We start from the raw sequence: 26,648 nt of genomic DNA, 5'->3' as shown, positions 1-26,648 counted from the left end.
AATCCTAAATGATCAACCTGGCAACAGCAAGAGGTTGGGCCAGGAGGAAGAGCCGCTTACGGGTTGGACGAACTGCTTGATGAATTTTGGTGTGCAGGGAAGTCCTCTCCCCCAAAAAACAAAATACCCCAAGGGGAGTGAGGGCCAGACCTGACTTGTGAGACTCCTGAGCCGCACACGAGCATGGGTGGGAGATGATCCGGGGGGGCTGTCACAGAGGCACTGGGACCTTCACTGGGCAGTGGGTATTTTTGCGTCACAGTCCCCATTTGCTGCAGGCCCACCCCATTCCAACGCCTTTATTCCGTAAGCTACCTGCGGTCACGACGTGGCCCCCCGGGCCGGGTCCCCGCCCTCGCAGCCCTTGAGTGGGGGGGGGGGGGGGACACAGCGCCGCCACGGAGCCGCTGCGGGAACTACAGCTCCCATCGAGCACCGCGGCACGGCGCCCACCATCTTTGTGCGGGGCTGGCGGCGGCGGCTGCCATCTTTGTTTGGGGCACCATTCCCACCCGCGCCCGCTGGCGGAGGATCGCGCATGCGCACGGCGGCGCTGGCGGCAGCGGCATGGGGCAGCCGGCGCTGGCCCTGTGGGCTCTGGCGGCGGTGGTCGTGTGGTGGCTGGAGCCCGCCGTGGCGGGCGGGCCCGCAGGTGAGCGGCGCTCGGGGCCCTTCGCTTCGCCGGGGGTGGCGCTGGCGTTGCCGTGGGAGGGGGGGGAACGGGGCGCGGTTTCGCGGCTGGCGCGGAGAGTCGGTGTCCTGCGAGGACGCCGCGGGGATCTTGCCGCCTCCTCCTCCGCCACCGCTGCCCGGGCGGGTGGCACCCCGGGCACCCCCGCCACGGCCCCACTCGGCTGGGTGGCCCCTTTCTCCGCCCGCCACAGCTCTTCTTCCCCCTGCTCGCTTCAGGCGCGCTGCCCTCTTGCTGCGCGGGCTGGGGGCTGTCCCGGGGCGGTGGTGGGCTGCCGCCGGCCCGACCCCCGCCGGCCCGACCCCCGCCGGTTGCTCTGGTAGTTCATAGAACCACAGAAAGGTCTGGGTTGGGAGGCACCCCAAGGATCAGAGAGTTCCAACCCCCCACCACAGGCATGACCACCAACCTCCAGGCCTGGATCTACACTGGATTAATTGCTCTGGCTTTTCCTTCCCTGTGTATTTTTAGATGCCAAATGGAAAGCAATAACGGACCAGATTAAGAAAGCTGTGGAAATCTATACGCCGTGTGTAAAGGAGAATTGTAGCTGCCACCAGAGGTGAGAGACCGGCGCCCTCTGACTGACTGCGCCGGCCGTGAGAGGGAATGCCATCGCCAGCACTGGTGGATGGGAATTAGCCGTAGAATGTTTGGGCTCTAAAATGTCACTCAGCGGCTTGGGAATTAGCCATAGAATATCTGGGCTCTAAAGTGGCCGCGGCGCTTGCAGGCGGGAGGTAATTGATGGCACCGTGTGAAACAGGTTGCCCTCCCTAGTTCCAATGGGAGGTGTGTCCACCTGCAAACAGGGTGCTCTCCTCGTTGTCCTCTACGGCTGAACAGCATATGCTGTGTCAGCATTTCGTATATGATCACACAATAAACTGATACACAGTTGACAACACTTTTGTGTTCGAAATCTACTTCTGCCTTCTCTTTCAGTGTGACGGTGCTAACAAGTCTTTTTCATGGGCTTTTAAAGTGGAAGAAATCGAGTATGTGCAAGATATTTTAAAATAGTTAGATTAAGAAAGGTTGCCAAAGAACACAGCTGTGTTTGGTGTGGTAGTGTGTTGTACTTTGCTCATTCACAGTGTTTGGAAAGGATTTCCAGTGGAAGAGGGGAGAACAGGAGTACTCTTCCTACTTGGGAGAATTGGAGTGGCAGGGGATATTTAACTACCTGATCTTCACACAACCAAAGTCTGATCCAAGAGGAGTTCGTTCAGGAAAACACAAATCCTGTTAGACCACTGTAGGTGGTACAAGTGTAGACATAGCCACCCAAATTTCCCTTCTGTTCCCACTGGTAGAGCACGACTTCATATTACAGGTGTGCAGGTCATCACTGTTAACGTGGGCAGGGACTGTAGGACTGGGGTTTTTTGATCTTTTTAAGCAATGTTTTTATTTAAAGGGGAAAGGGAAATACAGAGAAGAGCCAACACAGTGTTTTGTCCTTAGGACTGGGATTCCAAATGCAGAAAGTCAGATGCCCAATTTTAAGCCTTCTGTTTAATAAGTACTACTTTAATAAGTACCACTTCTGTTTAATAAGTGCTCATTCGTTTTGGGGTTGAGATGAGTGCTGTATCAGATTTTAATGAGTTGTATCAGGCAAATGTACACTGGATTTTTGGGACTTCATTGCTCTTAAAATACTGATGAGGAAAAGTCTCTTCTAGTTCAGCCTTCCAATCTTCTTCCTCAGTTCCAATTCAGATACATTTCCTGGTCTTTAAACATATGCTCCACCATCTCCTGGTGATCTTTGGGAAGAACATCTTCCAAAGTGGTTACAGCCTCGAAACCTGCTTCAGAACGTGATAGGCAACATTAACACAAGGTTACAGTTGCTGTGGTTCTCCAGACCTACTTTACACTACAGCAGTAGTTTGTTTCAGGGCTGTTCAGGAGCACTGCTGTAGTAACGGGTGTTACAAAATGTTTTTCCATGTAACATCTTCTCCTTGTATCTAGTCTTCTGTAACTCAGTGGCTTAAGGTCCTAACTTGTTTGTTACTACCTTTCAGTTGTCACTTAAGTTACACTGTCATGGGTGTGCCCTAGAACTGCCACTTTCTCCATGTTCTCAAGCTCATTACATTTGCATCCCTGCCAGGCTGCTTGTCCTGTGGTCAGCCCATCATTTCAGTGACAATTCTTTATGTAGTTTTAACAGTTTTCCACCTGGTTGCAAAACAGCAGAATCCCAGAGGTTGGAGGGGACCTCTTTGAGATCATTAAGTCCAACACCTCTGCTCAAGCAGGGTTGCCAGGACTGTGTCCAGTTGGACTTTGAGTATCTGAAAGACTAGAGATTCTGCAGCCTTTCTGGGCAACCTGTGCCAGTGTTTGACCACCCTCACAGTGGGATCACCCCGACAGTGGTGTATTAAACTAAGGCGCTGATGCAGCGTCAACCAGAACGTGGGGAGGATGTCTCCATGGCTGTTAAAGTCTGACTGTGTTGTTAAACGCTCTGAGCAGTTAGATCTGAGGACCTTTAGTCTAAATTTATATAAACCACATTCTCCTTCTGTATTTTCTTGTATTTGTTAGGTTTATGTTTTCATAGCACCTTCCTAGAGCTCAGTGGTGACGCACGGCTGTCACAGAACACAGGCTATGTAGGCCTGTCCTCCTGAGCTGGCTCTCACTGTACACAGCATTACTGGGTGATGCTGTTCCTTGTGACTTGGCTCTTCAGTGATGCTGTGTGAGGAATTTGGTCTCGGTGTGGCTCATCGTTTTTGGAAGGCCAGAGCACAAGCTTTGCAACTCAAAGGTTAAGTTACATCTTTCACCCATAACCCACCAGGGTATGTAAGGTGCTTTCTGGGAGAGTAACTAGAGTTGTCCGTCTTGATTTAGCCTCAGAGTCCTGTGCTGGGCTTTCTGTTTGGGCAAACAGCACATAGATATTCAAAGAGTGAAGCTTGGACCTTTGGGACTCTGAGTAACAGCTCTCCCAAGTGACTTAAATTGAATTCTCTGTTACGCCACATCTGACAGAGCTCCTGGAAGCCACACTGAGCTTGTTTTAGCTAGAAATCTGTTCAGTAACTTAATGCACAGTATCCTCCCTGTTGCACGTAGTGATGGCTGGTTGTTTTGTTTCAGTGTCTGGAAGCAGGACCTTGCACCTTTCCGGGGTGGCATTTCCAAGGAGATGATGTCGGATGTCCTGAGCCGGAAGCTCGGGACACACTACCAGATCATTAAGAACAAATTGTACCGTGAGCAGGACTGCTTGTTCCCTGCAAGGTAAGAGCTGTGTGGAAGATCTCATCTTCCTAGCTGGGATGCAGAAGTACTTCCAGCTCTGCCAAGTTGAAAGTCATTCAGTGCAATGGTGTTTCAAAGGTCTGAATTCCTTATCAGAGCAGGAGCCTAGGAAATTATGTGTGAAGCTTACATGTAGCAAGAGGTGAGTGTCTTGTCCAACCTCTTCTCAGTTGTCTGTGGGGACAGAACAAGGGTCAACAGCCCCAAGTTGAAGCACAGGAAGTTCCACACCAACATGTGGAAGACCTTTTTCACAGTGAGGGTGACAGAGCCCTGGGACAGGCTGCCCAGAGGGGTTGTGGAGTCTCCTTCTCTGGAGATATTCAAGACCCATCTGGACACCTACCTGTGCAACCTGTCCTAGGGAACCTGCTTTGGCAGGGGGGTTGGACTCGATCTCTGGAGGTGTCTTCCAACCACTACGATTCTGTGAATCTGTCATTATACAAAGGGTTGGTTGGCTGGTTGTGGGATCCCAGAGAAATCCGCAGGTCAGGCCAAATTTAACAGGAGAGATTGGTCTAACTGGTGTCTGTACTGGTGTCTGTACTGCGTTGAGGGTCAGACGCTGCTATAGGGAGTTACCAGCCCGCATTGCAGTATGGCTTGGGCTCACCGTCCCTTCTGCTCCTGCGCAGAGAGAAGAGCCTGCAAGAGACTTCAGGATTCTGCCTTCTCCTTATAGCTCTTTGCCATATGCTGTTTCTCCACAGATGCAGTGGAGTTGAGCACTTCCTTCTGGGGATCATCAGCCGCCTCCCGGACATGGAAATGGTGATCAATGTGCGAGACTACCCCCAGGTCCCCAAGTGGATGAAACCCATTATTCCAGTCTTCTCCTTCAGTAAGGTGTGCACAGCTTTAGGAGCTAAGCATGTCTGCGGCGTGCATGTCCTCCTTTCTCTTGGCAGTGTATTTCTGAGGATGGTTCCCCACAGATTTTCTGTTTGTCAGAATTGCTTGCTCTTTTTTCCTCTTTATGTTTCCTTTTGCTTCCAGTTTTCTGGCAGATAGACTTGCAGATTTATTCAATATAGAACACTTTTTCCCCACATTAGCTCCTCTTCCAGGTCAAAAACTGTACCTCTGCCACAGTGGAATGATGCACAGCTGGATGGGATTTGCGCCAGCATCGCTGTCATTTGCTACAATGCCTCTGCTAAAATTGTAGCTGTAATTTATCAGCATTGTTAAGGACTTCTGATCATCAGTCAGCTGTCATACAATTAATCTCATTTAATTTTTGGTACCATGGATAAGTGTTTCTTATCTTCAGCAGTAATACTGCTGTCTTCTGTGAACCCTTTTCCCCCAGATTCCTTTCTTCCATCTCCAAACTGCACGCGGAGGCACATGCACAGGCATTATCTGCATCTCTGTTCCCAGGCTGGAGAGCTCTCTCATACACTTTCATGCCTCTCCCACTGCCAAACCTGACTGTAGCAGGTTTCAGAATATCATTACTCCTCAAGCTTCCAGTAGTCTTGCTTTGCCTTGGTGCCCAACGTGCACAAATCCTGCATTCTTGTTACCTAACCCTGATAGTGATTATGTCCATGGCCAAAGCCCAACAGACAGTAAGATGTAAAAAGAAACCACAAACTATTTGCTCTTGTTAGCTCAGGCCCTATCCTATTTTGGCTAACTTACCCAGGTCTTCCAGTTCATGCAGTCTGAACCGCAGTACAATCTGACACTATTGCCCACTCCCTCAGCCATCCTAAAACTCTCTCTAGACTTTCAGTACAGCATTGCATGCACTGGTGTTCAAGGACCATGTTCACTGCCACATGTTGTAGCAGAGCTAGCTGTCTTGCCCCTTGACCATCACACAGCCTTAACTCCAGTGAGTAGAAGCCAAACTGATGCAGAGTAGGTTGCAGGAGTTTAATCTTTGCAGCTGTATTCATCACCCCGCCGCAGGGTGCTTTGGGGTGTCCTATATGTGAACTATAACCTCAGCCCAGTCCTGAACTGAAACCCAGTGACCCCAAGCACAGCTCCCATTTAACCAGCCAGTGTTAGTTCTTACCAGAACTGAGCAGGGCTCCAGGATGCTGGTCCAAGGTGCTTTCTAAGGCTGGAAGTGCAAGGGGCTGCAGGACTGTCCAGATCTGCATCTTGCAAGGCTGCCCTGGGTTGGTGGTGGAGCTGTCAAGGTTTGTTATCGATCCCGTTTGCAGCACGACTGAGGAGCAGATCACAGAAGCACACGCTGTATATGCCATGTGCACCAGCCTCCTACTCACATTGGTGGCCGTGTAGTCTCTCCTGTATCTCCAGGTGACAGGCAGATGGGTAATTTGGATAAAAGTTTATTACCACAGTCTCATTTCATGAAAGGGTTTAGCCTTAAGTGCTGGCCTTCCCTCTGGCTAAACAGGAATTTAAGCATCCAGGGAGGACCGAGGAAGTGACATTCTTGCATGACACCAGTATTTGTTGCAGTGAAGTTTGAAGTGATCCCTAGGACGGCTTGAAAGAACTGAAGCTTTGAAAGTCTAAATGTCAAAGAGTGTAGCACTGCCCTGCCTCTGAGGAGAGGATAATGCCTCAGCTTGCGGTCAGCAGAAAAACTTTGTAGCTGCACATAGACACAAGTCTTCCAAAAGGTGACTGGAGCTCAGGGCTTCTGTGATTTACTGGTCAGCTGTACCTTGGAAGGTTTTGGTTGGATTTTTTTGTTGTTTTCCTGACATGAAAGTCCCATGTTGTCCTGCAGCGAGGCACAGCCGTCTTCACATGGTTGAAAGCTCTGGTGGCTGCTTAGGGTACAGTTAACAGAGAAAGCCAGCAGTGCTCCCAGCAAGGGCATCCGTTACAGGTGGGCTCAGTCAGTGAACTGAAGCAGATATTACTTGTATTCTCACATTACTCTCCTTTTTCTTGAGACCTCTGAATACAATGATATCATGTATCCTGCGTGGACGTTTTGGGAAGGAGGACCAGCTGTCTGGCCGATTTACCCAACAGGTTTAGGGCGCTGGGACCTCATGAGAGAGGACCTCAGAAGGTATGTTTTGGAAATGGGGAGGGGAAGGTTTAATGGGAGACAAACTCAGTAAAAGCCACCTACCACTGGGCAGCATTAGGGCAGTGTTGAAGTTTAAGGCTATAGGTCTGTTGGCCCGTGATCTGTCCTGCTGCCTCTCATTAACCGCATGCAGCCTGACTGCTTATAAGAATTCTCCATGGAAACCTTGGATGATGTAACTAGAAGTTATAATTAGCTTCTCTGTTTCCAACACTTTGGTAAGGAATGCAGAGGACAAAGTATACACGTTCTTCATGCTGTCAGGGCCAGATTACTATCATTTTTGCTGGGATAGGGTTTGTCAATAAAGCAGCAGTTATCTTTTGCCTGCAGAAATCTCCCCGGACGCATGGAAATATTTTCCTTTGTTTCCAACTACTTCTCTAAGAGCTGTGGTTTTTTCACTGCAGGGATGATCCAGGATGTTTGTGTAAGCTTCTTGAAGGGTAAAGGAAAGCCTTCTTTAGATCTGCTTTTACTTCAGTATTGTTGTGCAATAGAGAAACCTGGAATTGTTCCCAAGAATCAAGAGTCATTACTGGGCTTAAGAGTAAGGCAGAAGACATTTCTGACTGGGAGTCTTGCTTTTGTCAGGATCTTTGACTGTTAGCAGAATAAGGGGCTGTTTCCCATGGAGAGTGACAAGCAAAGTGTGCAACAGTGACTGAACGTAGAAACATTAGCAAGCAAAAACCCCACCTCGATGTCAGTTACTTGCCATCAGAACACGAGGCTGAATGTTCCCCTCCTTGAAACGTGAAGATCTGTGGGACTAAACAGAGCTGAAGCCTAATGTGATAGAAGGTCAAAAGCATTTACTTTGCTTTCCCAGTGAACCCCACTTGTGTCACTGAGTTACGAGCAGTTGCAGAGCTTGACATGCGCAGGTCAGTTTGGGGATCAGGACCTATAAGCCAAGCCAGGTGAAGGGAAAGTGCGACAGAGACTTCCCAGGGGGGAGGCAGGTGGCTGTACTGACAGAAATAAAACCAGGGAACAGATGTTTTGAAAAGACTCTTTTACATTTAAAATTGCTTTTTTGGGAAAGGAATGAATCCCTGTGTTTTAGATACAAAACAGTAGGTAGTTTGTTTCTTCTTGTTGGAGTTTGGTTTAGGTTTGGGGTTTTTTTAAGTGGGAAATGGCAGTGGTTAGAGATCAGTCATTTTGCACTATCTGTGTTCTGTGCAGTACAGGAAAACAAAGCAGTGCCGCAAAAAAGTGGGTTCAAATTTTAGGCAAACTGTGGTAATACCCTTGGAGATTTGGTGAGGGGGTTCTGTGTAATTCAATGTTTTGGCTGAAAAATATTCTGCAAAGTAGCCTATGTCACGTTGCATTAAACACAATATTCACAGGAAAACCTGTCTCATTGGACCTGGCTGAGAGGGGTTTTTTCTGCTATAATGAAGAAAGTGATTTCCATCAAAAATGAAGAATGATAAAAAGAGATCATGCTGTGAAAACTGATGAGAGCACTGTTTCATGGTTGTATTAAATCATTTATTGCCATGCATAAACAATATTTTCAGATCTGCAGAAAAATGGCCGTGGGTGAAAAAGATCTCTAAAGGATATTTCCGAGGATCCAGGTGAGCATATTTTTTCCTATAGCAGGAGATGCTACCAAAAATATATATGTTACAGCTGTCTTTACGTGGAGATTTCTGGATCTCCAAGACCTAAACAAATGTAACCCAGAACATATTTTTTTTTAAAGTATAGAAAGTGAGACATTTTTACAGCAGCATTTCACCCACCATTAGTGACTCTCCATAAGAACTGCCGTTTGCGGTGCGTTTATTGTGTAAGTCTAATACAGGAAACAGAAGCTGTGATGGATTTGCTATTTGTTATTTCTTAATGAGTAAAACTGTCACAGTAGGAATCGGCTTGTTTTGTTCTGTGAAGGGAACTGCAGGTACATGGTACAAATTTAAAGATCTGATGTTGATGTGCGTGCTGCTTGCCAGTGTGAACACTCCGTTCGCTACGCAAGTGCTCGACAGAGAATCAACAAGTGTTCCTGCATTAAATTACCTGACTGGTGGGGGATACAAGAGCAGATTATTTTTGCCCTCTCTCCAGTGCCAGTTTGAAAACAGTATCAAGCCCTACTCCCGTCCCTGGAGGTGTTCAAGGCCAGGTTGGATGGGGCCCTGGGCAACCTTGTGTAGATTCAGGCCTGGAGGTTGGTGGCCCTGCCTGTGGCAGGGGGGTTGGAACTCTATGATCCTTGGGGTCCCTTCCAACCCAGACCATTCTATGATTCCATGATTCTTTTTGTTGCTCCTCCATTCCCAATAGGGATGGATTTGTTACCTTACTAGGTAGGCTCAGAAGATGATAAGGGTTGAGTCTCAGGGATGTCCCAACCTCCTTTATCAGTAGCATTTTAAGTTAATGTGGGAGGGATCAGTTTCTGAAGATGCTTAGCATCTCTTCGTGCTCCTTGCGACTTAGAAAGGAGTTAAAGGTTTTGGCACCCATGGGGATAAGGCCTAAGGGAAACATCTCCTCTGCTGATCTGTCCTGGGTATTGCTTAAATAATGCAACTAACTATTTCATAAGTGAAATAAAGAAACATGGCCTTAAATAATTTCAGTACACAGAACTCATTCTCTTCTGCTAATATGCCCTTGGACAGAAATACACTGTGTGGTAGGCACTTCATTGTGTTTTGGGGGATGGATAGGAAGGTCAGCCTCACAAAGACACAGGGTCTCAAGCCCTGCAGTTTCTTAGCTGTGTTGGGTCACGTGGATGGGCGATTCCTGATAGTGTTTCTTTTGCAGAACGAGCCCCGAGAGAGACCCCCTCATTCTGCTGTCCCGAGAGAACCCAGAACTCGTTGATGCTGAGTACACTAAAAACCAGGCTTGGAAATCTGAGAAGGTGTGTGGGTGTGAGGGCCAGAAAGGGTAGCTTTGTAAGGTGGCTTTGATTGAGATGCATCTTGCTGGGAGAGGTGTGGGTGGTCCTCTAGAGTGGGGGAGGCTTGTAGGTCCCTTGAGGGCCGCATCTCTCCGACAGATGAAAGGAAGGAGTCTCCAGAGCCTGGCAGGCCAAATATTTTTCTTCCATGTACACTTTTTGTTCAAGGGAATAAGAAAAAGAACCTGTGCCAGTTCCCTTCTCTTCTAGTAAAGCAAAAGTAGCCAACTCTTCCCCTTCTAGCCCCGAGCTGCCTGTGTGGTAGTGCAGGTCTTTTTAAACCTTTTTCCATCCTCTCTATTTATTGGTCTTGTTGTTGGTAACTTTCTGATGACAGTTGCTGATAACTTTTTAGTTCCATACTTAGCCTGCAGTCCAGCTCACTCCAGACAGTCTTGGCTAATCTGGGTACGCTTGGCTTCACACAGTCCATTGTCCCAAGCTGTTTTCCATTTGGGAGCTGCCAACTGAACATTATCATTTAATGTGTTTGTGCTGGCGTTGGCTTACAGGCACTATGTAATTTACTGAAGGGTTTTTTTTTTTCTCATTTGAAGGACTGGGAATTCTTCTTAATACTTAAAAAAGCCCACCAGAGATGGTTTTCTCAGAAGTGGAAATGGGGGGGGGGGTTGAGGCTTCAGCTCAAGGAGAAGGAGGGGAAAAAAAGAAATTGCTGTATAAAGCTTACTGTTTGGCTGTTCTCTTTATTTTAAGGACACCTTGGGAAAGCCTCCTGCAAAGGAAATTCCTCTGGTTGATCACTGCAAGTACAAGTAAGAGTTTTGATTAATAAAGCTGTTCAAGGGCTATGGGCTATTTTTTCTTTGCATGGTGTAAGGTCTCATTTTACTTTAAGGTCTAGTTCTGGCAACCAGCTCCATACAGGCAAGAAAGCTTGTGCACAGACTTAAGGCACTTGAAAATTTGGGAGCTTAACACGGCCTCTTTCAGTGTCAGCTTTCCACTCTCAGGTCAGGAGAAATAAAGTGCCTTGGGGAAAGTAAAGGTCTTAGATCACTAATAAACAGACAGATCAAGAATATTTTAATCAAAAAGGCTTTCTGTCAATTTTCCTTTATATTCCTGTACCAGTCTGTGTGTTCAGTGCTACAGTGATAGCATTGCTGTCTTCAGAGACAGAAGGAACTAAAGAATCATGTCTGTGTATGCATACTGGGGCAAATGTTGCCACTGGAGGTATGTAGTAAAAGAAAGAACCCAAAATGTGATTGAGCAGATACAGTATCGACTCATACTTTTTATGTTGTTTGGGAGAACACGGTTTTGATTTACAAAGGTTTCTATCTCTTTAACTACTTTTAGGGAGGGGGTTTTGGTGTAATATTCTTGTGGGTTTCAGTATAGAAATACAAGCTCTTGGTGTGTATGCACTCGTGTGTCTGATGTTTTGCTTTTTCCTTTGCTGTAAAACTACATAGTTGTGATTTTACCAGCTAGAACCTGCTGATGGAACAACTCATTCATTTGGCTGCATCCGTGTTTTTGTGCAAATGTGATTGACTTGTCTCATTTTATATTTCACTAGACTGTTGCCCAGATTTCTGCCTTCTGTTGCACGTAGGCTTCCCAATTCCTGATGCCTCCTGAGCCCCCTGTACAGTACGGGCTGAGGTATTTCCACACACTCTTGTCATAGCCCAGGGGCCGGTAGGGTCAACGTGAACTTCTCACTGCTTCCTTCAGTGCAGGTGATGCAGCAGGTTCTCTGAGAGCAGCCCTCCGTGACTTGGCCGAGGTGGTGGATGGTGGGAGCTCTGTCTGGAACCAGACAGAGGCATTTCCTAACTTCCAGATCACTGTTCTTGTTACATCTCTGCATGTATTTGCCGAGTTCCTAACACAACAAGCTTCTTGGCCCTGCCTCGAGCTCCTAGGCAATACAAAGAATGCAAAATAGCTTCAGGCTAACTCCTTGTCACTTAGTGCTGAACTAAGTTTAGTTATGATCCCTATCTCACCCAAAATATATATATAATACATAATCCCCATCTCACCCCAAAATAGCCTAATTAGAGAAGAACTCCCTTTCCCCAGCCCAAAAGTTTTAACTTCAAAGATTATTTATACGTACCACGGGGGTTTACCCACAGGAAAAACAGCTTTCTGTGTAACTGGAGAAATGTGGGTTTAAAAAAAGCAAGCAAGTAAGCAAACAAACATCCCTCTGAGATACAGTTTGCGAGGAGAAATTTCCCCCCCCCCCCCAGTCAAGCCCACTTTACTAACTTGGCAGAAAATACTGAAAACAAAATTGCAGATTCTTTGTTATCTGCAAGGTCCATCTGTTGTGTGCTGGCCTGTTCAACCTCTGAGGGCTGCGCTCCCAAGTTAATATCAGGCAATTAGATTCAGATTAAAGCAGGATCCCAGAGGAAAAAGAAAAACAAAAAACCCCCAACCGAGATAGTTGTGGCAAAGCAGAACAATGGAACAAAAAAGCTCACTGCAAGACAACCCAGAATTGGGAAACTGCTCCTCGTGGTAGCAGCGTCTCCACTCAGGATCAGTGTCCATGATGTGACCTTCCCTGCCCTGTTGGTAGCTGAAGGCCACTTTTGATCTGTCACGCACAGCTGTCTTTATCATCAGAGGTAAAGCAACACACCTTGATTTTTCTCCCTCAGTTTTGGCAGGCAGCAGAAATTCACCTAGCATATCCTTAACGTCAGCTCACCTCTCCAGTGAGGACCCTGAAGTAAATGTCTTCCCTTTGTTTTAGCAGCAGGTGCTTGGCCCGGTGTGAGGGAGACCACCCCAGCTGCTACCTGTGAGGGAAGGCTGATGGATACTTGGGGGCCAGTTTCTTAGCATGTTTCCTCACAGACTGCTGGGTGTAATCAGGTCCCTCTCTTTATTTCTCCTCTTAAAGGTACCTGTTTAATTTCCGTGGAGTGGCTGCCAGTTTCCGGTTGAAACACCTCTTCTTGTGTGGTTCGCTCGTCTTTCACGTTGGAGAAGAGTGGCTGGAGTTCTTCTACCCCCAGCTGAAGCCCTGGGTCCACTACATCCCGGTCCGATCAGACCTCTCTGACATCAGGTGTGAGACCTGTGGTGGTTTAGCCCTGGCTGGAGGCCAGATGCCCACCAAAGTCAGTCAATTATTCCCCTTCTTAGTTGGACAGGGGAGAAAATATTTATTAAGAGGCTCAGGAGACAAAATAAGGACAGGGAGAGATCATTCTGTCAACAATGACATGGGCAAAACAGACTCAACACAGAGTGAAGAAGGAAAACTCTCTAATTTATTACACTACACTACAAAGAACAGTGAAAACGGAGTCAGGAGCTTGACCAGATCTTAAAACAAACGCAACCAGATCTTAAAACGCTTTCCCCCCTCCACTCCCTTCTTAGCAGACTTTAGTCAGGATTTTGCTCTCTTCTTTCCCCCTGTTCGCAGTACAGGGGGGGCAGGGACTGTGGAAAATGGGGTTCTCAGTAGCACCTTCCCCCCACCCCTCCATTCTAAACAGACTTCCCTTTAGCCATGATCTTGCTCCCTTCTTCCCCCTGCTCGCAGTACAGGGGGGCAGGGACTGGGAAAAAATGGGGTTCTCAGTTACTTTTGTGCTGCTTACAAAAACCATCTCAGCAGCACAGCCTTGCAAAACTGCCACAGACCCCAGGCGTGCTCAGAGAGCGCTGCACGCCACAGGAGCACACCGCCATGCTTGGGAAGCCCGTTTGGTTTGTCTTGGTTTGTGTTGCGCTGAGAAGCGCCCGCGCTCCCAGGCGCCAGGCAAAGGCTCTCAGAGGTCATGTTCTTCTCTCCTCCTTCCTGCCCCCCCCCCCAAAAGCCTTTGCTCATGTTACTTAGAGTGTGATTTCACTGGGCTGCGGAGCTCTATCGCCCTTGCTGAAGTCAGCAGGCACTGGGCACTTAAACCTGAGCGTGGGCCCTGCAGCATGGGTAAGGGAAAGAGGAAAGGATCACTGAACCAAAAATGCTTTAGCTCCCAGAACTCAGCATGCCATCCAGAGCTGATAGAGAACAGCTGAGAATCATAGAATGTGTGAGGTTGGAAGGGACATTTTAGAGGCCATCTAGTCCAACCCCCCCTGCATCAAGCAGGGACATCTTCATTAGATCAGGTCGCTCCGAGCACCATCAAGCCTGACCTTGAGTACCTCCAGGGATGGGGCCTCCACCACATCTCTGGGCAACCTCTTTCCAGTGATCTACCACCCTCATGCAGCAGAATGGCAGGCTGCTTCTGTGCTCTGAAATGAGGAGCACAAGTTCCTTGTTTGGTTGTAGATCCTTAATGTCTACCTCTGTGGTGGTTTAGCTAAGGGACAACACCTTCCACTGAGCTACTTGTTTCATATCATTTCTTTGGGTCTTCGTTTTAGGGAGCTGTTGCAGTTTGTGAAGGAGAATGATGCCATAGCACAAGAAATTTCAGAGAGGTAAGTTCTGCGTTGTTCCTGGCTGTCAGGCAGTCCTCTCCCAAAGCATTTCCTTAAGCAGCTTGCGAAGGGGTTACCCACCAAAGACAGCTGATCATTAATAGGGCGCGGTATAACCAGTCCCTTGCAGTAGCAGCGGGAGGGTTGGACAACTTACAACCAGAAGGGGGAACCGGAGAACACGATGATAACGCTTAGGTCTTTGCTGGGGTGTGACCCACGTCAGGAGCCCCGCTGCAGGCTGTCAGGAGCTGGGAGCGTTCCTCTCAGCATGAGGCCAGCTGACCGCTGGGATCTGTCTCCGCTTTGGAAGCGTCGTGTATCCGGGCTGGCAGCGACGGGCTTCTGAAGCAGCGCGTGCAGCGGTGCTGCTCAGGCTGTATCTGATAGGTGAAACCTGATATTTATTATCCCAGATAACAAATACCATCTTGAGGATAACAGAAGCACTGCAACTGTCAGAGCTGCAAGCGTGAGTGAGAAGTGTGAGATTAAAACAGGCGGTGCGGAGCAGCGAGCGTTGTTTTTCATTTGAAACACGGGAGAGTGAAAGTTGATATACATATAAAACAAAACCAAAGAGGCTTGTAGGAACTGGAAATGCGTTCTGACTGTGCCTTGTGTGTCTCTAGGGGACGCCAATTCATCACCGAGCACTTGCAGATGGAGGATGTCTCTTGCTACTGGGAACATCTGCTGTCTGAGTATTCCCAAACCTTGACTTACAAAGTGAAAAGGAGGAAGAGCTACAGTGAGATCACTTCGGAATGGCTGAAAACAGAACTGTAGAGGCTGCTCTGTTTCTTCTCTTCGGCCCAAACTGATCTCCCTGTGAATCTGAAGATCAGCCTATCTTCTTTCTGGTTCTCTCAGACTTCTTATCCTTTACGCTAAAACAACAGGGGAGAGCACTAGGCTAACTTGGAAATTGCTCCCATACAGTGAGCCCAGCTGTGCAGTCGCTGTAAGAACATGAAGTAGCATGTTGGATTGGAGCTATAATAGGACAGCTGTGGTCTTCACTGGAAGAGGGTTGCTAGCATTTGGGACTTAGTTACTACCTGTCTCAGAATGAGCCTAAATCCCATCCAGTGAGAAACCTTTCTCTTTGTGTTACTGGACATTTTTCCAAATCTCCTGTACTCGTGGGCAAGGTATGCAGACTTTCAGCTGCACTCAGCTGGGAGATACATGCCTCCCCACCCCCCCCTTTTTTTTTTTTGTTTGTAGGTGGTCAATATTTTCTCACTTGGGATGTTAGGTTTCCTCTGACAGAAGCAGGTATGTAACTTGAGGTAACCTTTTTAGATAGCTGAGGGCTTAGTTTTCTGATGCTTGTGTGAGGTTTTTAAAGAGGGTGAGGGTAAGTCTTTGATGTGCCATTGGAAGGACAAACAGTCCTTGCACAGTTAAACTACCTACCTCATTGCCACTGTGCTCAGCCCGAGCAGCAGACACTCAGGCAGTTGGCAGTTGACATAAAGACGGTTCATCTTCCGACAGATGAGCTGGGTGCTCACACAGCCACACGGACCTGAACCCCTGGTAACAAGCTCCCCCTGGCTGGCTGGCCAGACATCCTTAAGAAGCCAGGGAAAGCATGTGTGGAGGTAGAGTCAGCTTTTCTTTTTTTCCAGATGTTCAGAGATTCTCTGCTCTGATCCCCTTCTGTAAATGCTCTAGGTTGTTTTTCGTTGGTTTTTAGTTGGTTTGTTGCTGGGCTTTTTTAGGCTGGTAACACATTTTGCTCACTCCATTACTTGCTTTTCTTTCCCACTGCTGTGGCATTCTTTTTCTCTTCTCTTTTCAGTCTGGCTGAAGCTATGTCTTCAGTCACACAGTGGCAGCTACTCCTCACATTACTCGAGTCTAGCCACAGGCTGCTCGTGCTCACTCTATTTATGCCCACAACAGGCTGCTCAGCTTGGAGGGAGTGCAATTCCTGAAGTGCTGCATGGCCCCTGAGCTGAGGGGCCTGGTAGGATGCAGCATCTCCCCCGGCACCCAGACAGGTGCTCAGAAGAGCGTGGGCAGCAGCACGTGGCCCCAGGAGGGCCTCTGCCTCCCTGGTAAGCGCCGTGATGGTGAAGTAGACTCAGGGTGCTGGAATCAGCACATTACTGGGAGGTGGATGACAGCAGCAGCTCACGGTCTCCTCTACAGCCAGTCTGGATGAGAGAAGAAGAAAATACTACAAGGGACAGTTGCTCTTAAGTGCACACATACACACATGTGCCTGGCAGCGCCGCCAAGCCCTGGGACATCACTGCCAGACCTGCTTGTCAAGCACCAGTTGCTGGGGCAGCGTGCCAGCTGCGTGACTGGTGCTTGGGTTACCCAGGCTACAAGGGAAACAGCCCAGGCACTGAAATAACCTGGTTTGGGAGGAAAGGAGCAGTGCAAGTGGGGAAGGGGTTTTCTGGTTTTGTATTTTTAGTCAATGGAGAGACAACCGCTCCAAGAAACCGAAACAGCTCTGTAAAATAGTTCAGAACCATTTTTAATGAAGTCCTTTTGCAATAAACCAGACGAAAAAAGAAGTTTTCCTGGGGCATCTGTCATGGTTCTGCCCCCAGCTGGGAGCTAAGCACCAGGCAGCTGCTTGCTCTGGAGGGAGGGAAAGGGAAGGAAAGAAGGGGGAAAAAACCAAGGCAAACCTCCTGGGTTGGGATAAAGATTGTTTTCTAGGACAGCAGAGAGAGAAGTAACAATAATAGGACTTTTACAGCAAAAATGTATGAAACTGTTGCTACACAATGCTGTTTCTCACCGAACCCCACAGCTCAGGCCATACAGCTCAGAGCTGTCCAAAACCACACATCCTCAAGTCGTGACCTCCCCTCACCAGCCTCCCTTTATGCTAAGCATGATGTAATTGGCATGGAATATCTTCTTTGGCTAGTTTGGGTCACCTGCCCTGGCTGTGTCCCCTCCCAGCTCCCTGGGTGCCCCCCACCTTCTCGTTATCAGGGCAGTATGGACAGCTGAAAAGTCCCTGACTGCTTGGCAGCACCTTAAACACCGGTGTGTTATCAGCACTGCTTGCATCCCGACTCTCAAAGGTGGCATGCCACTGGCTGCTATGAAGGAAATTGACTCTATCCCAGCCGAACCCAGGACAGGTGTGGCTGGCCCCCAGCTGCTTCCCACAGACAGGCGTCTGTCTTTCTGTTCCCATCCCAGTCATAGAATCATAGAATCATAGAATTTTAGGGGTTGGAAGGAGCCTCCAGAGATCATCGGGTCCAACCCCCCTGCCAAAGCAGCTCCCTAGGACAGGTCACTCAGATAGGCGTCCAGACGGGTCTTGAATATCTCCAGAGATGGAGACTCCACCACCTCCCTGGGCAGCCTGTCCCAGGGCTCTGTCACCCTCACACGCTGGGTGCCTGCGCTCCCGTCCCAGGGCAGCCCTGGCCCTCGGTTGGGGTTTCTTCCGCGGTGCGAACCACCCCTGCCCCGTGGTCCTGACGGGCAGAGCGGCCGGGCTGGGGCCCGCGGTGCGGTGCCCCGCCGGGGGGGCAGGGGGCGCTGCCGCGCCCGCCCGGCGCTGCTGCCGGCGCCGCCGGGGACAGCCATGGCGGAGGGGGTCGGCGCGGAGTCGCGGTTCGGTAACCCCGCGCCGCCGCCGCAGACGGGCTGGGAGCGGCTCAGCGAGCTGTGGCGGCGCGAGTGAGGACCGGGCCGGGCCGGGCCGGGCTGGGCCGCTGCGGGTGCCCGCGGGTCCCTGTGGCTCCCCGGCCCGGTCCCAGCCCTGCCCCTTCCCTTGCAGCGAGCGGCAGCGCTTCCCGGAGGAAACGGTGAACATCGTCAAGTCGGCCTTCACCGGGGGGCTCGTGGGCTGGCTGTACGGCGGGCTGCCGGCCTTCCGCCAGGCCCGGAAGGCCTTCATCGAGAGGAGCCACGGCGAGCTCTTCCAGAACCGCGCCGATGCCCTGGTAGGAGCCCCGCGCCCGCCAAGCCGAGCGTTAGGCGGCGGGGAGGCGCGCCGGGTTCGCGGCGGGACGGCGGCACCGCAGCGCGGCCGGGGGAGCCGCGGCGGGTGCGGGGGTTGTGTGCGGGCGGCCGGTTGCGGAAGACGCTGCCGCTGGGGCCGGCAGGTCGGGGTGAGGCCGAGCCGGCCCGGTTCCCTACGGAGCGTGACGCGCGGCTCCGAGCCTGCGCCGGCCCCGGCTGCACCTGCGTGTGTGGGGCGGGCTGCCCCACCGCCGGCTGCGAGAGCCGGGCGGGCCGGGCCAGCCCTCAGCTGTAAGCGGGCTGTCCGGAGCCGCGGGAGCAGCTGGCGGCACGGCTCGCCCCGCTGGTACCCGGCAGGGTAAGCCGCGCGTTTTGGGACTTGTGCCGTGCCGGCGAGAGGCGCGACCCCCGCAGCGACACGGGCACCGCTGCTGCCCCCTCACCTCCCCCGTGGGAGCTCTTCTCAGGCCGCTTATCTCACAACAAAGAGCATTTGTGACATTTTGTAGGGGTGCTTGACCTTGCAGGGGCTTGTTATTCAATGAGAATGTTGGTTACCCGGATTATTAGGGAGAAAAGCCCCCAGACCTTTATAAATCTGCCCAGTTGCACATCATTGGGTATTTGGGTTTGGCCCCAGCCAGGCTGCTGGCACGGTGTCGGTGCCTGGCGTCGCTCTGGCTTCTGCTGACTCTTGCCCATCAGCACCAGGGCTGGGTGCCTGCACCGCAGGCACCAGGTCAGAGAACTTCTATTTCTTTCATGGCATTAGCTGGATTTGGTTTTAATTTTCACGAAGCTTCTGTTTAACATGTCTTTCAAAAAGCTGCTTATTGCCAGACTTGTAATGACCAGAGCTAAGCTGCAGAGAGTGATGGTCTCTCGGCACTTGAACTAGCAGGTATAACAATACTTACCTATGGTCATTGTTTATTAACACTTAAAAACTTGTAATAATTGAGAACAGGTTTCTAGTTCACCCTCCCTTTCCATAATGTCCTCCAAAACATCTCCCTGGCCCTCCAGTTGTCTTTTGGCACTGGGATTGGAGATACCTGTTGATGTTACAAACCGGAATCAGTTCTTGGCTTTCTTGTTGGTGTCTGGGTTAAACATGAGCGGTTTTGACTCTGAAGGTGGTCGACTTGATCCCTAAAGGTCGGGATCTCATTCCCACTTGACATCAGTCCAGGGACCCATTGTCAATACCCTGGTTTGTGGTGGGCTGATGGTGCTGGCAGGGAGGAGCGGGGCTGTGGTCTGTAACCTGTCTTGTCTCTCCCCTTAGCACTCTGCACACCGGGCCGGCCTCAGGAGTTTCATCCGCTACGGCTGGCGCTGGAGCTGGAGAGTGGCCACCTTCGTGACAGTGTTCAAGTAAGTGTTTCCCAACGGTGGCGGAGAAGGGCTGGCTTTTGCCTAAGCACTAGTGGCAAGGAGCCCTTTGTGCCGGCTCTGCTCGTAGCTGCAGCTCCTGGAGAGATTACTGGGGGTAGATTGAGGCTCAGAGTGGAGTGTTACCAGCGAGTCTGAGTGGCAAGGCGTGAACACGAAGAGGATTTAACCTTCTGTAACAACCCCAGAATTCAGATTTCCTAATGAACCTACACAGAACCTGAAACAGGAAAAGCCCCATTCCTTCCATCTAGTCCATGCTGCTGTTGACATGAAGACTGCTCTTCCCTGTACTTCGCCAATTCTTTCTTTTGCTTCAATCTCTCCAGTTTGCTGTATTTTGCCTTTTTCTCTGGGAGTGTCACAGTGTGGTGGCTGTTCCTGGAACAGCTTTCTCTCACACCCTAATTCTCCTCCTTTTGGTCACGTCTCGTTACTCCTAGGTTGCATACACTCACACTGCCCCCCGTTCTCTGTCCTTGTCCCCAGATGCTTGCAGACAGCCCTCTCATTCCACAGCAGTGGCTGTGTGCAGGCCTGCATGCCCAGCCGAGGCGGAGGTAGCGTTCCGCTGCCTTGATTGTCTCCCTCAGATCTGTCAGTGCTTTTTCTGCAGAATCACACTCAACACGCTCTTCTGAGTAAAGGCCTTAAGACTAGGAGTATCTCCTTCCCTGACCTTCAGAAGGGTAATTTTCCATGTGGCCTTAAACCTGCAATGACCGCATCTGCAGGTGTGTTCTGCTTAAATTCCCCTTCTCCTTTTAAGACACCAGAAGTATTGACTACCATCCTTTCGTATTTCTGTCTCTATTTTTTTTTTTGTTCCATTCTGCATTTCTTCCTTGGTCTTTCTTTGGGTTCTGGTTTCTGAGGTTTTGGTTTGGTTTTTTTTGTAGTTTTCTCTTCAGTACCTTTTCTTTGCTTTAATTAGTGTATTCGTTGCTTTCTGTCCTGGAACTTCTGACGTCTTTAAATTTTCCTGGGCTTGACGTGTAACCTCGTAGGCTTCCACCAGGTGTCTCCCCTGCAGTCGGATCATCCCCCCTTTTCACCACTCCTCTGGAGAAGGCTTTTGAAGAAGATACTTACTGCTCCCGCTCCCTGTTAATTGTTTCTGCAAATTCCCGGTTGAAGATTTTCACACAGAAGAATCACATACAGAATCACTAGGTTGGAAAAGACCTTTGAGATCATTGAGTCCAACTATACCTGTCCTCTTCTAAACTGTATCCCTGAGCACCTCATCCACCCCTCTTTTAAATACATCCAAAGATGGTGACTCAACCACCTCCCTGGGCAGCCTGTTCCAATGCCCGACAACCCTTTCAGTGAAGGACTTCTTCCTAATGTCTAATCTGAACCTGCCCTGGCCCAGCTTGTGTCCATTGCCCCTTGTCCTATCACCTGTTGCTTGGGTGAAGAGACCAACACCCATCTCTCTTCCACCTCCTTTCAGGTAGTTGTAGGCAGTGATAAGCTCCCGCCTCAGCCTCCTCTTCTCCAGGCTAAACAGCCTCAGCCATTCCTCGTAAGGTTTGCTCTCCAGGCCCTTCACCAGCCCCATTGCCCTTCTCTGGACTCACTCCAGGACCTCGATGTCCTTCTTGTAGTGAGTGGCCCAAAACTGAACACAGCACTCAAGGGTGCGGCCTCACCAGTGCTGAGTACCAAGGCACAATCACTTCCCCAGTCCTACTCACCACACTGTTCTTAATACAGGCCAGGATGCCGTTGGCCTTCTTGCCCACCTGGGCACGCTGCTGGCCCACGTTCAGTCGGCAGTCAAGCGACACCCCCAAGTCCTTCTCTGCCGGGCAGCTCTCTAGCCAGCCTGCCCCAAGCCTGTAGCACTGCTCGGGATGTTATGTCCCAACAGCAGGACTCTGTGCTTGGCCTTGTTGAATCTCATCCCATCGGTCTCAGCCCATCTCAGCCAGTCTGTTCAGATCCCTCTGAAGAGCCTCCCTACCTTCAGGCGGATCAACACTTCCTCCCAGCTTAGTGCCATCCGTGAATTTACTGAGGGGACATTCAATCCTTTCATCAAGGTCATTGATGAAGATATTGAACAGAACTGGACCCAGGACTGAGCCCTGGGGAACACCACTTGTGACTGGCCTCCAGTGGGATTCAGCTCCATTTTGTCCTGCAGTTGTGTGAATTTTGCGTTCTGCAGCTTAAAACCCAGCTGTTCAGTTTTACTTTGCACGAAGGCCGGGCTGAGCTTACAGCGCTGGGAAGGAGAGGAAGATCGCTGCTCACTTGTAGGTGTCATGCAGGAGGCTCAAGGCTGTGACTGTGGGCTGAGGACAGAGAGCATTTGGGGGCTTAACTAATGTTCTTGGAGGAGATGGTGGGAGATTCTGTGCTGTAAGAGTAGGTGAAGCCACTGACATCGTGAGTGTGATTAGCTCCATGGGTGGGCATTGTGTGTCAGGCATGGTCCGACTGACACGGATTCAGCTTCTGGGGGTACATCAGGACTGACTGACTGACAGGACCTTTCCGTTGCTCAGTTTATCCTTGTATATACGATGGGAAACTCCACTTTTGGCTGGAGAGGAAAAGAAAGACTACCCCAGGTGCAGGCTGGGGATCCTGGTGTTCCCCAGCCTCTGGCTGCGTGTTGCTGCCTGCAGCAGAACGTGGCAGAAATCAGGGCGCTGGTGGCTGGCGTGCGCAGCAGCAGCGCGGTGAGAGGCAGCCCCAGGGTTGGCTTCTGGAGACTGAGCTTTGTTTCAGGCTGTGCTTTGCTACCTGTCTTTTCCCCCGTGCAGCTGCTGACATGCTCTGTGCCTTCCCTTTGCAGCACGGTGAGCACCGGGCTGTCTGTGTACCGCAATAAAACCACCATCGGTAATTTTGCTTCGGCGGGAGGTAAGGTCACCGCCTCTTCGCGCGCTTCTCTGCGTATGAGCAAGGGCCAGGACTGGAAAACCCTGTCACTTGGGCTTGAGGGGGGGGGGGTGTCTCTGACTTCTGTGCTCCCTGGTTTGGTTTTGGGTTCTACCATGTGCCGTTGTGATTTTGCTCCCCTGCTTTCACTGCTGTGGGCCTTCGCTTGTAACAGTGAGGTACCAGCCCACTCCTGAAAACACTGGGGGGTGGTGTGGGTACCAAGTCATCTCCGAAATACTTCCTGGAGATTTTTGGGTGAAAAATGGTTGTGAATGCAATACTGAGTGTGTAACCTGCTGTCACAACCACCTGTTTGGGAGGGAAAGCATGTCTTTTCTCCGTGCTTCATAACAGCAGCTCAGCGGGCTGTTTGTGGGCTCCCCTTTTCACGCTGAGTTTTGCATGTCCAATTCTGGCAGCAGGGCTCTGGGTAAGCGATCTGCTCGTTGAGCTCTGCAGGCTTTACTGCCCTTCCTGTTGGGTATGCTCCTCACTGCCCTTTCCTGCCCTACATGGCGGGTGCTGTTGTTACCTGCTGTGGAAGAGGAAGGAGAGAGGAAGGAGAGGTCGTGCTCAACCCCGGGGAGAGCGGGGTCTGCTCCCCATGAACGAACTGCGAGTATCAGTGAGAGCTGCCCTCAAGCAGAAGGAGCTTAGTGTGGGGTTTTAGGGCGGGGTTCTGTGTGGGTTGAAGTCCTGGGGGAGTGTTGCAAGAGCCGCTGAGCTCTGGCTGTGGAAGTGCTTGCCTCTCAGCCCCCGGGCTGACTGCACGGTGAGGGTCCCTCCCGCTGTCCCACAGCACTCAGTTTCTGCTCTGTTAGAAGTGGGTGACCGCTCATGGGGAGAACTGCGGCACAAGCAGCTCCCTCCGTCTGTACGCGGCAGCTGGTGGGGGGCTGGTTGTGGTTTCAGTGGGTTTGTGGGTTTGTTTTAGCCCTTACAGGAGCCCTTTTCAGACTGCACCTGGGCCTGCAGGGACTGGCAGGAGGCTTCGTGTTCGGAGCGGTGTTTGGGTGAGTTGTGACTGCTGCTGAGCCGCAGCTACTCTTTCAGGGCCTTTGTTTAGACAGTGGCTGCACACACCAAGCCTTGAACTATAGGTGGGGCTACGGAAGCTTCCCTCCCCCCTCTTGCCTTGAGGGATTTTTGGTGTATCTCTCGGGACCTCATGATGATGACTTTTCTTCCAACCTTTAAACTGGGATTTTTTTATTCTTCTATTTTCCTTGATTTGTGTTTTGCTGCTTGCTCAGCATCATACTTGCTGATATTTCCTTATCAGAAGAGATGCTAACCACTGGTAAATAGGAAGTGATGAGGATGGGTTATAGACTTGTCTCCTGTACCCCTTCCTCAGCACCGTCACTGATGAGCCCAGTGGTTGAGCATGGAGCCGTTGGATGTCTCATTTAAGGAGCTGTGCTGTCTGGGGGTAAGGGCAGGAGCGTAAGCCACGGCTTCTGAGCTCTCTCCTCAGCTTCAGCAGCAGGTGCTCCTGTAGCAACTCAGAATCCAGACAGCGCACAAGGGGTGTTTGATGTCATGGTTTCATCTTTTAAAGTGGGGGCACCCTGGGAAGTGCCACCCCCTAGGTTAAGAATCACTGTAAAAACGCACCTTTCATTTATTTATTTATTTATTAACAAAATAAGCTCTGTTGAGGCCAAAATGTGGAGCAGCAGCCATTTGGAAATGCTCAGGAAGAAGCTGCCTAGTTGGGCTGCACAACCCAAGGCTGTGAGGTGGCGCATCTCTTCATTCATGTCTTGTAGTTGTGTGTCACCTAAAGCTCCTTGGGGCGTGAAGGAACCCACGGCTCTCTCTGGGGCTCTGTCCATCAGGACAATGGCCTCTGGACTCAGGAGAAGCCTGCCTTTTCAAGGAGAACGGGGGTTTCTTCTCAAGTGCTGACTGACTTGTGAATATGCTCACAAGTGACTTTGGGGGTCCCATCCCAGGAGAATGAGCTTTGTGTGTGCACTTAGCACCATCAGAACAGCATCAGCTGTGCCTGGAAGCAGCCCGGGGCTTTATCAGTGTAAACATAAGTACCTCCAGAGCTGGGCAGAAGCTAAGCAGGGGTGTGACTGTCTAAATTATGGGTCAGGTGATCTACAGGGGTTGTTGGAGCATCTTAAATCCTCCCACCCCCTTGCCCTTTGGGCATCTATCTATGAATAAATTAGAAATACTTTCTCGAAGGGGCTACAATGAGTCACAGCTGAAGTCAGGCTGTTTGGTGGCTGCCAGAACAGGAGTACCTTAGGCTGTGGCGTGATGTGAGTGTTGGGGAACGTTACGCTCCACTGATCTGGTGTCTGGCCCCCCACATGCTCTTTAGGTGATGCCAGTAAGTTATTAGTGTTGTGTGTCCCCTGGGTGACTTGTGACTTTTCCACTCCCTCCTCTAGGATCCCTGCAGGGGGGCTCCTAATACTGATGCAGAACCTTGCTGGTGAGACCTGGGAGGAGAAGAGGAACCGGGAGCGCAGGGAGCTGTATGAGCAGAAGTTAGCGGAGTGGTAAGCAGCAGCTCAGCCCCTTCGAGTCTCTGACTCGCTGTACACCGGGGTCTGTGCGGTTCAGACCTTTAAAGAAGGCCCAGCACTCTGGGTTTTCTAAACCTCAGCAGTTCTGCTCTTCAGTTTTTGGCGTGTCTCCCATCCCGGTCTGAGAACTGCTGATTCGGTCTTGCCAGCGTTAGGTGGGGCTGCTCGTTTGTAGCAAGTTCTTCTGTTCAAAGTCCATGTTCCCCCTGCCCAGTAACTCTGCATCTGTTCTTCAGTTTTGCAGTGGCCAAGAAGACCAGCACAGTTGTATTTCTTTAACAAAATCAAGGGAGGCCAGAACTCCAGCTTCTCCTTCATTGCTGCTTTCCTTCCAACCCTGTTAAAGAGAGAAGAAGGACAGCTGGAAGCTTTGGGGAAGAAGGGCTGTGCTGCTGGTTGCATGACTTTCTAAACCTCACAAATAGCGCTGTTTCTAGGAGAAAGTTTTGAAGAGCCAGGAGGGTACAGGCATGAAATGACTTTGCCCTTTCTCTTCTCTCATTAGGCAATCCAGGCTCAGTGTGACTGAAGTCTTGGTCCCAGAGGAGAGCAACCCCCAGGAAGGATGGGAGACGGAGACGGCCAGAGAGACTAGGAGCTTCTGAGTCTTCCCCAGATCCCTGTTGTAAGCAGCTGCAACATACACTGAATCTGTTTGTAAAAGGCTTCAGTTGTTGGGTTGCAGAAGAAGTCTTCTGTGAGCACAGTTACACCTTGTGCACCTTTGAAGAAGCACTTTGCTGAGAGCATTGTTCATGGATGCCTGTCACTGCACAAGAGCTTGGAATGGCCAGACCTGCTCCACCTGAGAAGGTGGAAACACAGACCCTGCAGGCTAGGTTTGGCAGAGGGTGAGGACAGCCCCAGAACCTCTTCTAGAACCCATTTCTCTGCTGAAAACACCCAAAACACCAGCAAGGTAGAAATACCTAAGGTACAGGAGCCCATGGATAGTTTGGATGCTAAAGGTGCCCCCATTCCAAAAGCTAATTACATTCTGGCAAAAGCTGCTCTTTGAGCAGCACCCAGAGAAGCTGCTGTGGCAGCAGCAGAGGGAGCGGTTCTCCACCTCTCGCCGCCCCCCTCCCACAGCTTGGTTTGGCCTGGCTGGGACCAATTCTGTTTTGCTGACGGTGGTTTCTGCAGGCTTTTTGCAGAAAAAAAACCTTGCTTGGTTCCTACAGTACTTGGGGCATTTTGCAGTCGGTGTTGAGGAAGGGTGGTGGAGCTGGGAATGATACGGAAATACCCTGAAAAAGACACGTTTTGGGCTCCTCGATAGAAGTGTGGCTGAGGGGGCCAGAGAGAGGATGGCTTCCTTCTGGTGGTGACAGTAGAAGAACTGGCACCCTGGGCAGTTTTCAAAACAATCAGAAGGCTTCCAGTTGAATTCATGGGCTGGAAATAAGGGGGTTACCTTCGGGGGGAATGTGGTTCAAGATGCTCAATAAAGCCAACTAG

The 26,648-nt window shown here is 50.4% G+C and overlaps 2 protein-coding genes across 2 annotated transcripts; both read left to right on the top strand.

The window, feature by feature from the left end:
• Nucleotides 1–550: 550 nt before the first annotated feature.
• Nucleotides 551–15,306, top strand: POGLUT1 (protein O-glucosyltransferase 1). Its single transcript, XM_084279571.1, has 11 exons — nucleotides 551–652; nucleotides 1,163–1,253; nucleotides 3,818–3,961; nucleotides 4,696–4,831; nucleotides 6,874–6,995; nucleotides 8,549–8,608; nucleotides 9,813–9,912; nucleotides 10,669–10,727; nucleotides 12,845–13,012; nucleotides 14,329–14,385; nucleotides 15,018–15,306. Exons 1-11 carry the CDS (start codon nucleotides 568–570, stop codon nucleotides 15,172–15,174), a joined length of 1,179 nt encoding a protein of 392 aa, XP_084135697.1. The 5' UTR covers nucleotides 551–567; the 3' UTR covers nucleotides 15,175–15,306.
• Nucleotides 15,307–17,953: 2,647 nt separating this feature from the next.
• Nucleotides 17,954–26,648, top strand: TIMMDC1 (translocase of inner mitochondrial membrane domain containing 1). The gene is made up of 7 exons (XM_084279364.1): nucleotides 17,954–18,057; nucleotides 18,158–18,323; nucleotides 19,631–19,719; nucleotides 22,550–22,617; nucleotides 23,573–23,651; nucleotides 25,050–25,160; nucleotides 25,693–26,648. The coding sequence occupies exons 1-7, from the start codon at nucleotides 17,963–17,965 to the stop codon at nucleotides 25,790–25,792; spliced, it is 708 nt and encodes a 235-aa protein (XP_084135490.1). The 5' UTR covers nucleotides 17,954–17,962; the 3' UTR covers nucleotides 25,793–26,648.

This window comes from Gallinula chloropus (assembly GCF_964237585.1).
Source record: "Gallinula chloropus genome assembly, chromosome: 1".
Taxonomy (NCBI): Eukaryota; Metazoa; Chordata; class Aves; order Gruiformes; family Rallidae; genus Gallinula; species Gallinula chloropus.
This window is presented reverse-complemented; position numbering and strand designations above follow the sequence as displayed.

Coding starts and splice junctions, on each gene's coding strand:
- POGLUT1 (XM_084279571.1), top strand. CDS start 568: ATGGGGCAGCCGGCGCTGGCCCTGTGGGCTCTGGCGGCGGTGGTCGTG. Junction 653..1,162: donor CGTGGCGGGCGGGCCCGCAG/GTGAGCGGCGCT, acceptor GTGTATTTTTAG/ATGCCAAATGGAAAGCAATA. Junction 10,728..12,844: donor GTTGATCACTGCAAGTACAA/GTAAGAGTTTTG, acceptor CTCCTCTTAAAG/GTACCTGTTTAATTTCCGTG.
- TIMMDC1 (XM_084279364.1), top strand. CDS start 17,963: ATGGCGGAGGGGGTCGGCGCGGAGTCGCGGTTCGGTAACCCCGCGCCG. Junction 18,058..18,157: donor AGCGAGCTGTGGCGGCGCGA/GTGAGGACCGGG, acceptor CTTCCCTTGCAG/CGAGCGGCAGCGCTTCCCGG. Junction 19,720..22,549: donor ACCTTCGTGACAGTGTTCAA/GTAAGTGTTTCC, acceptor TTCCCTTTGCAG/CACGGTGAGCACCGGGCTGT.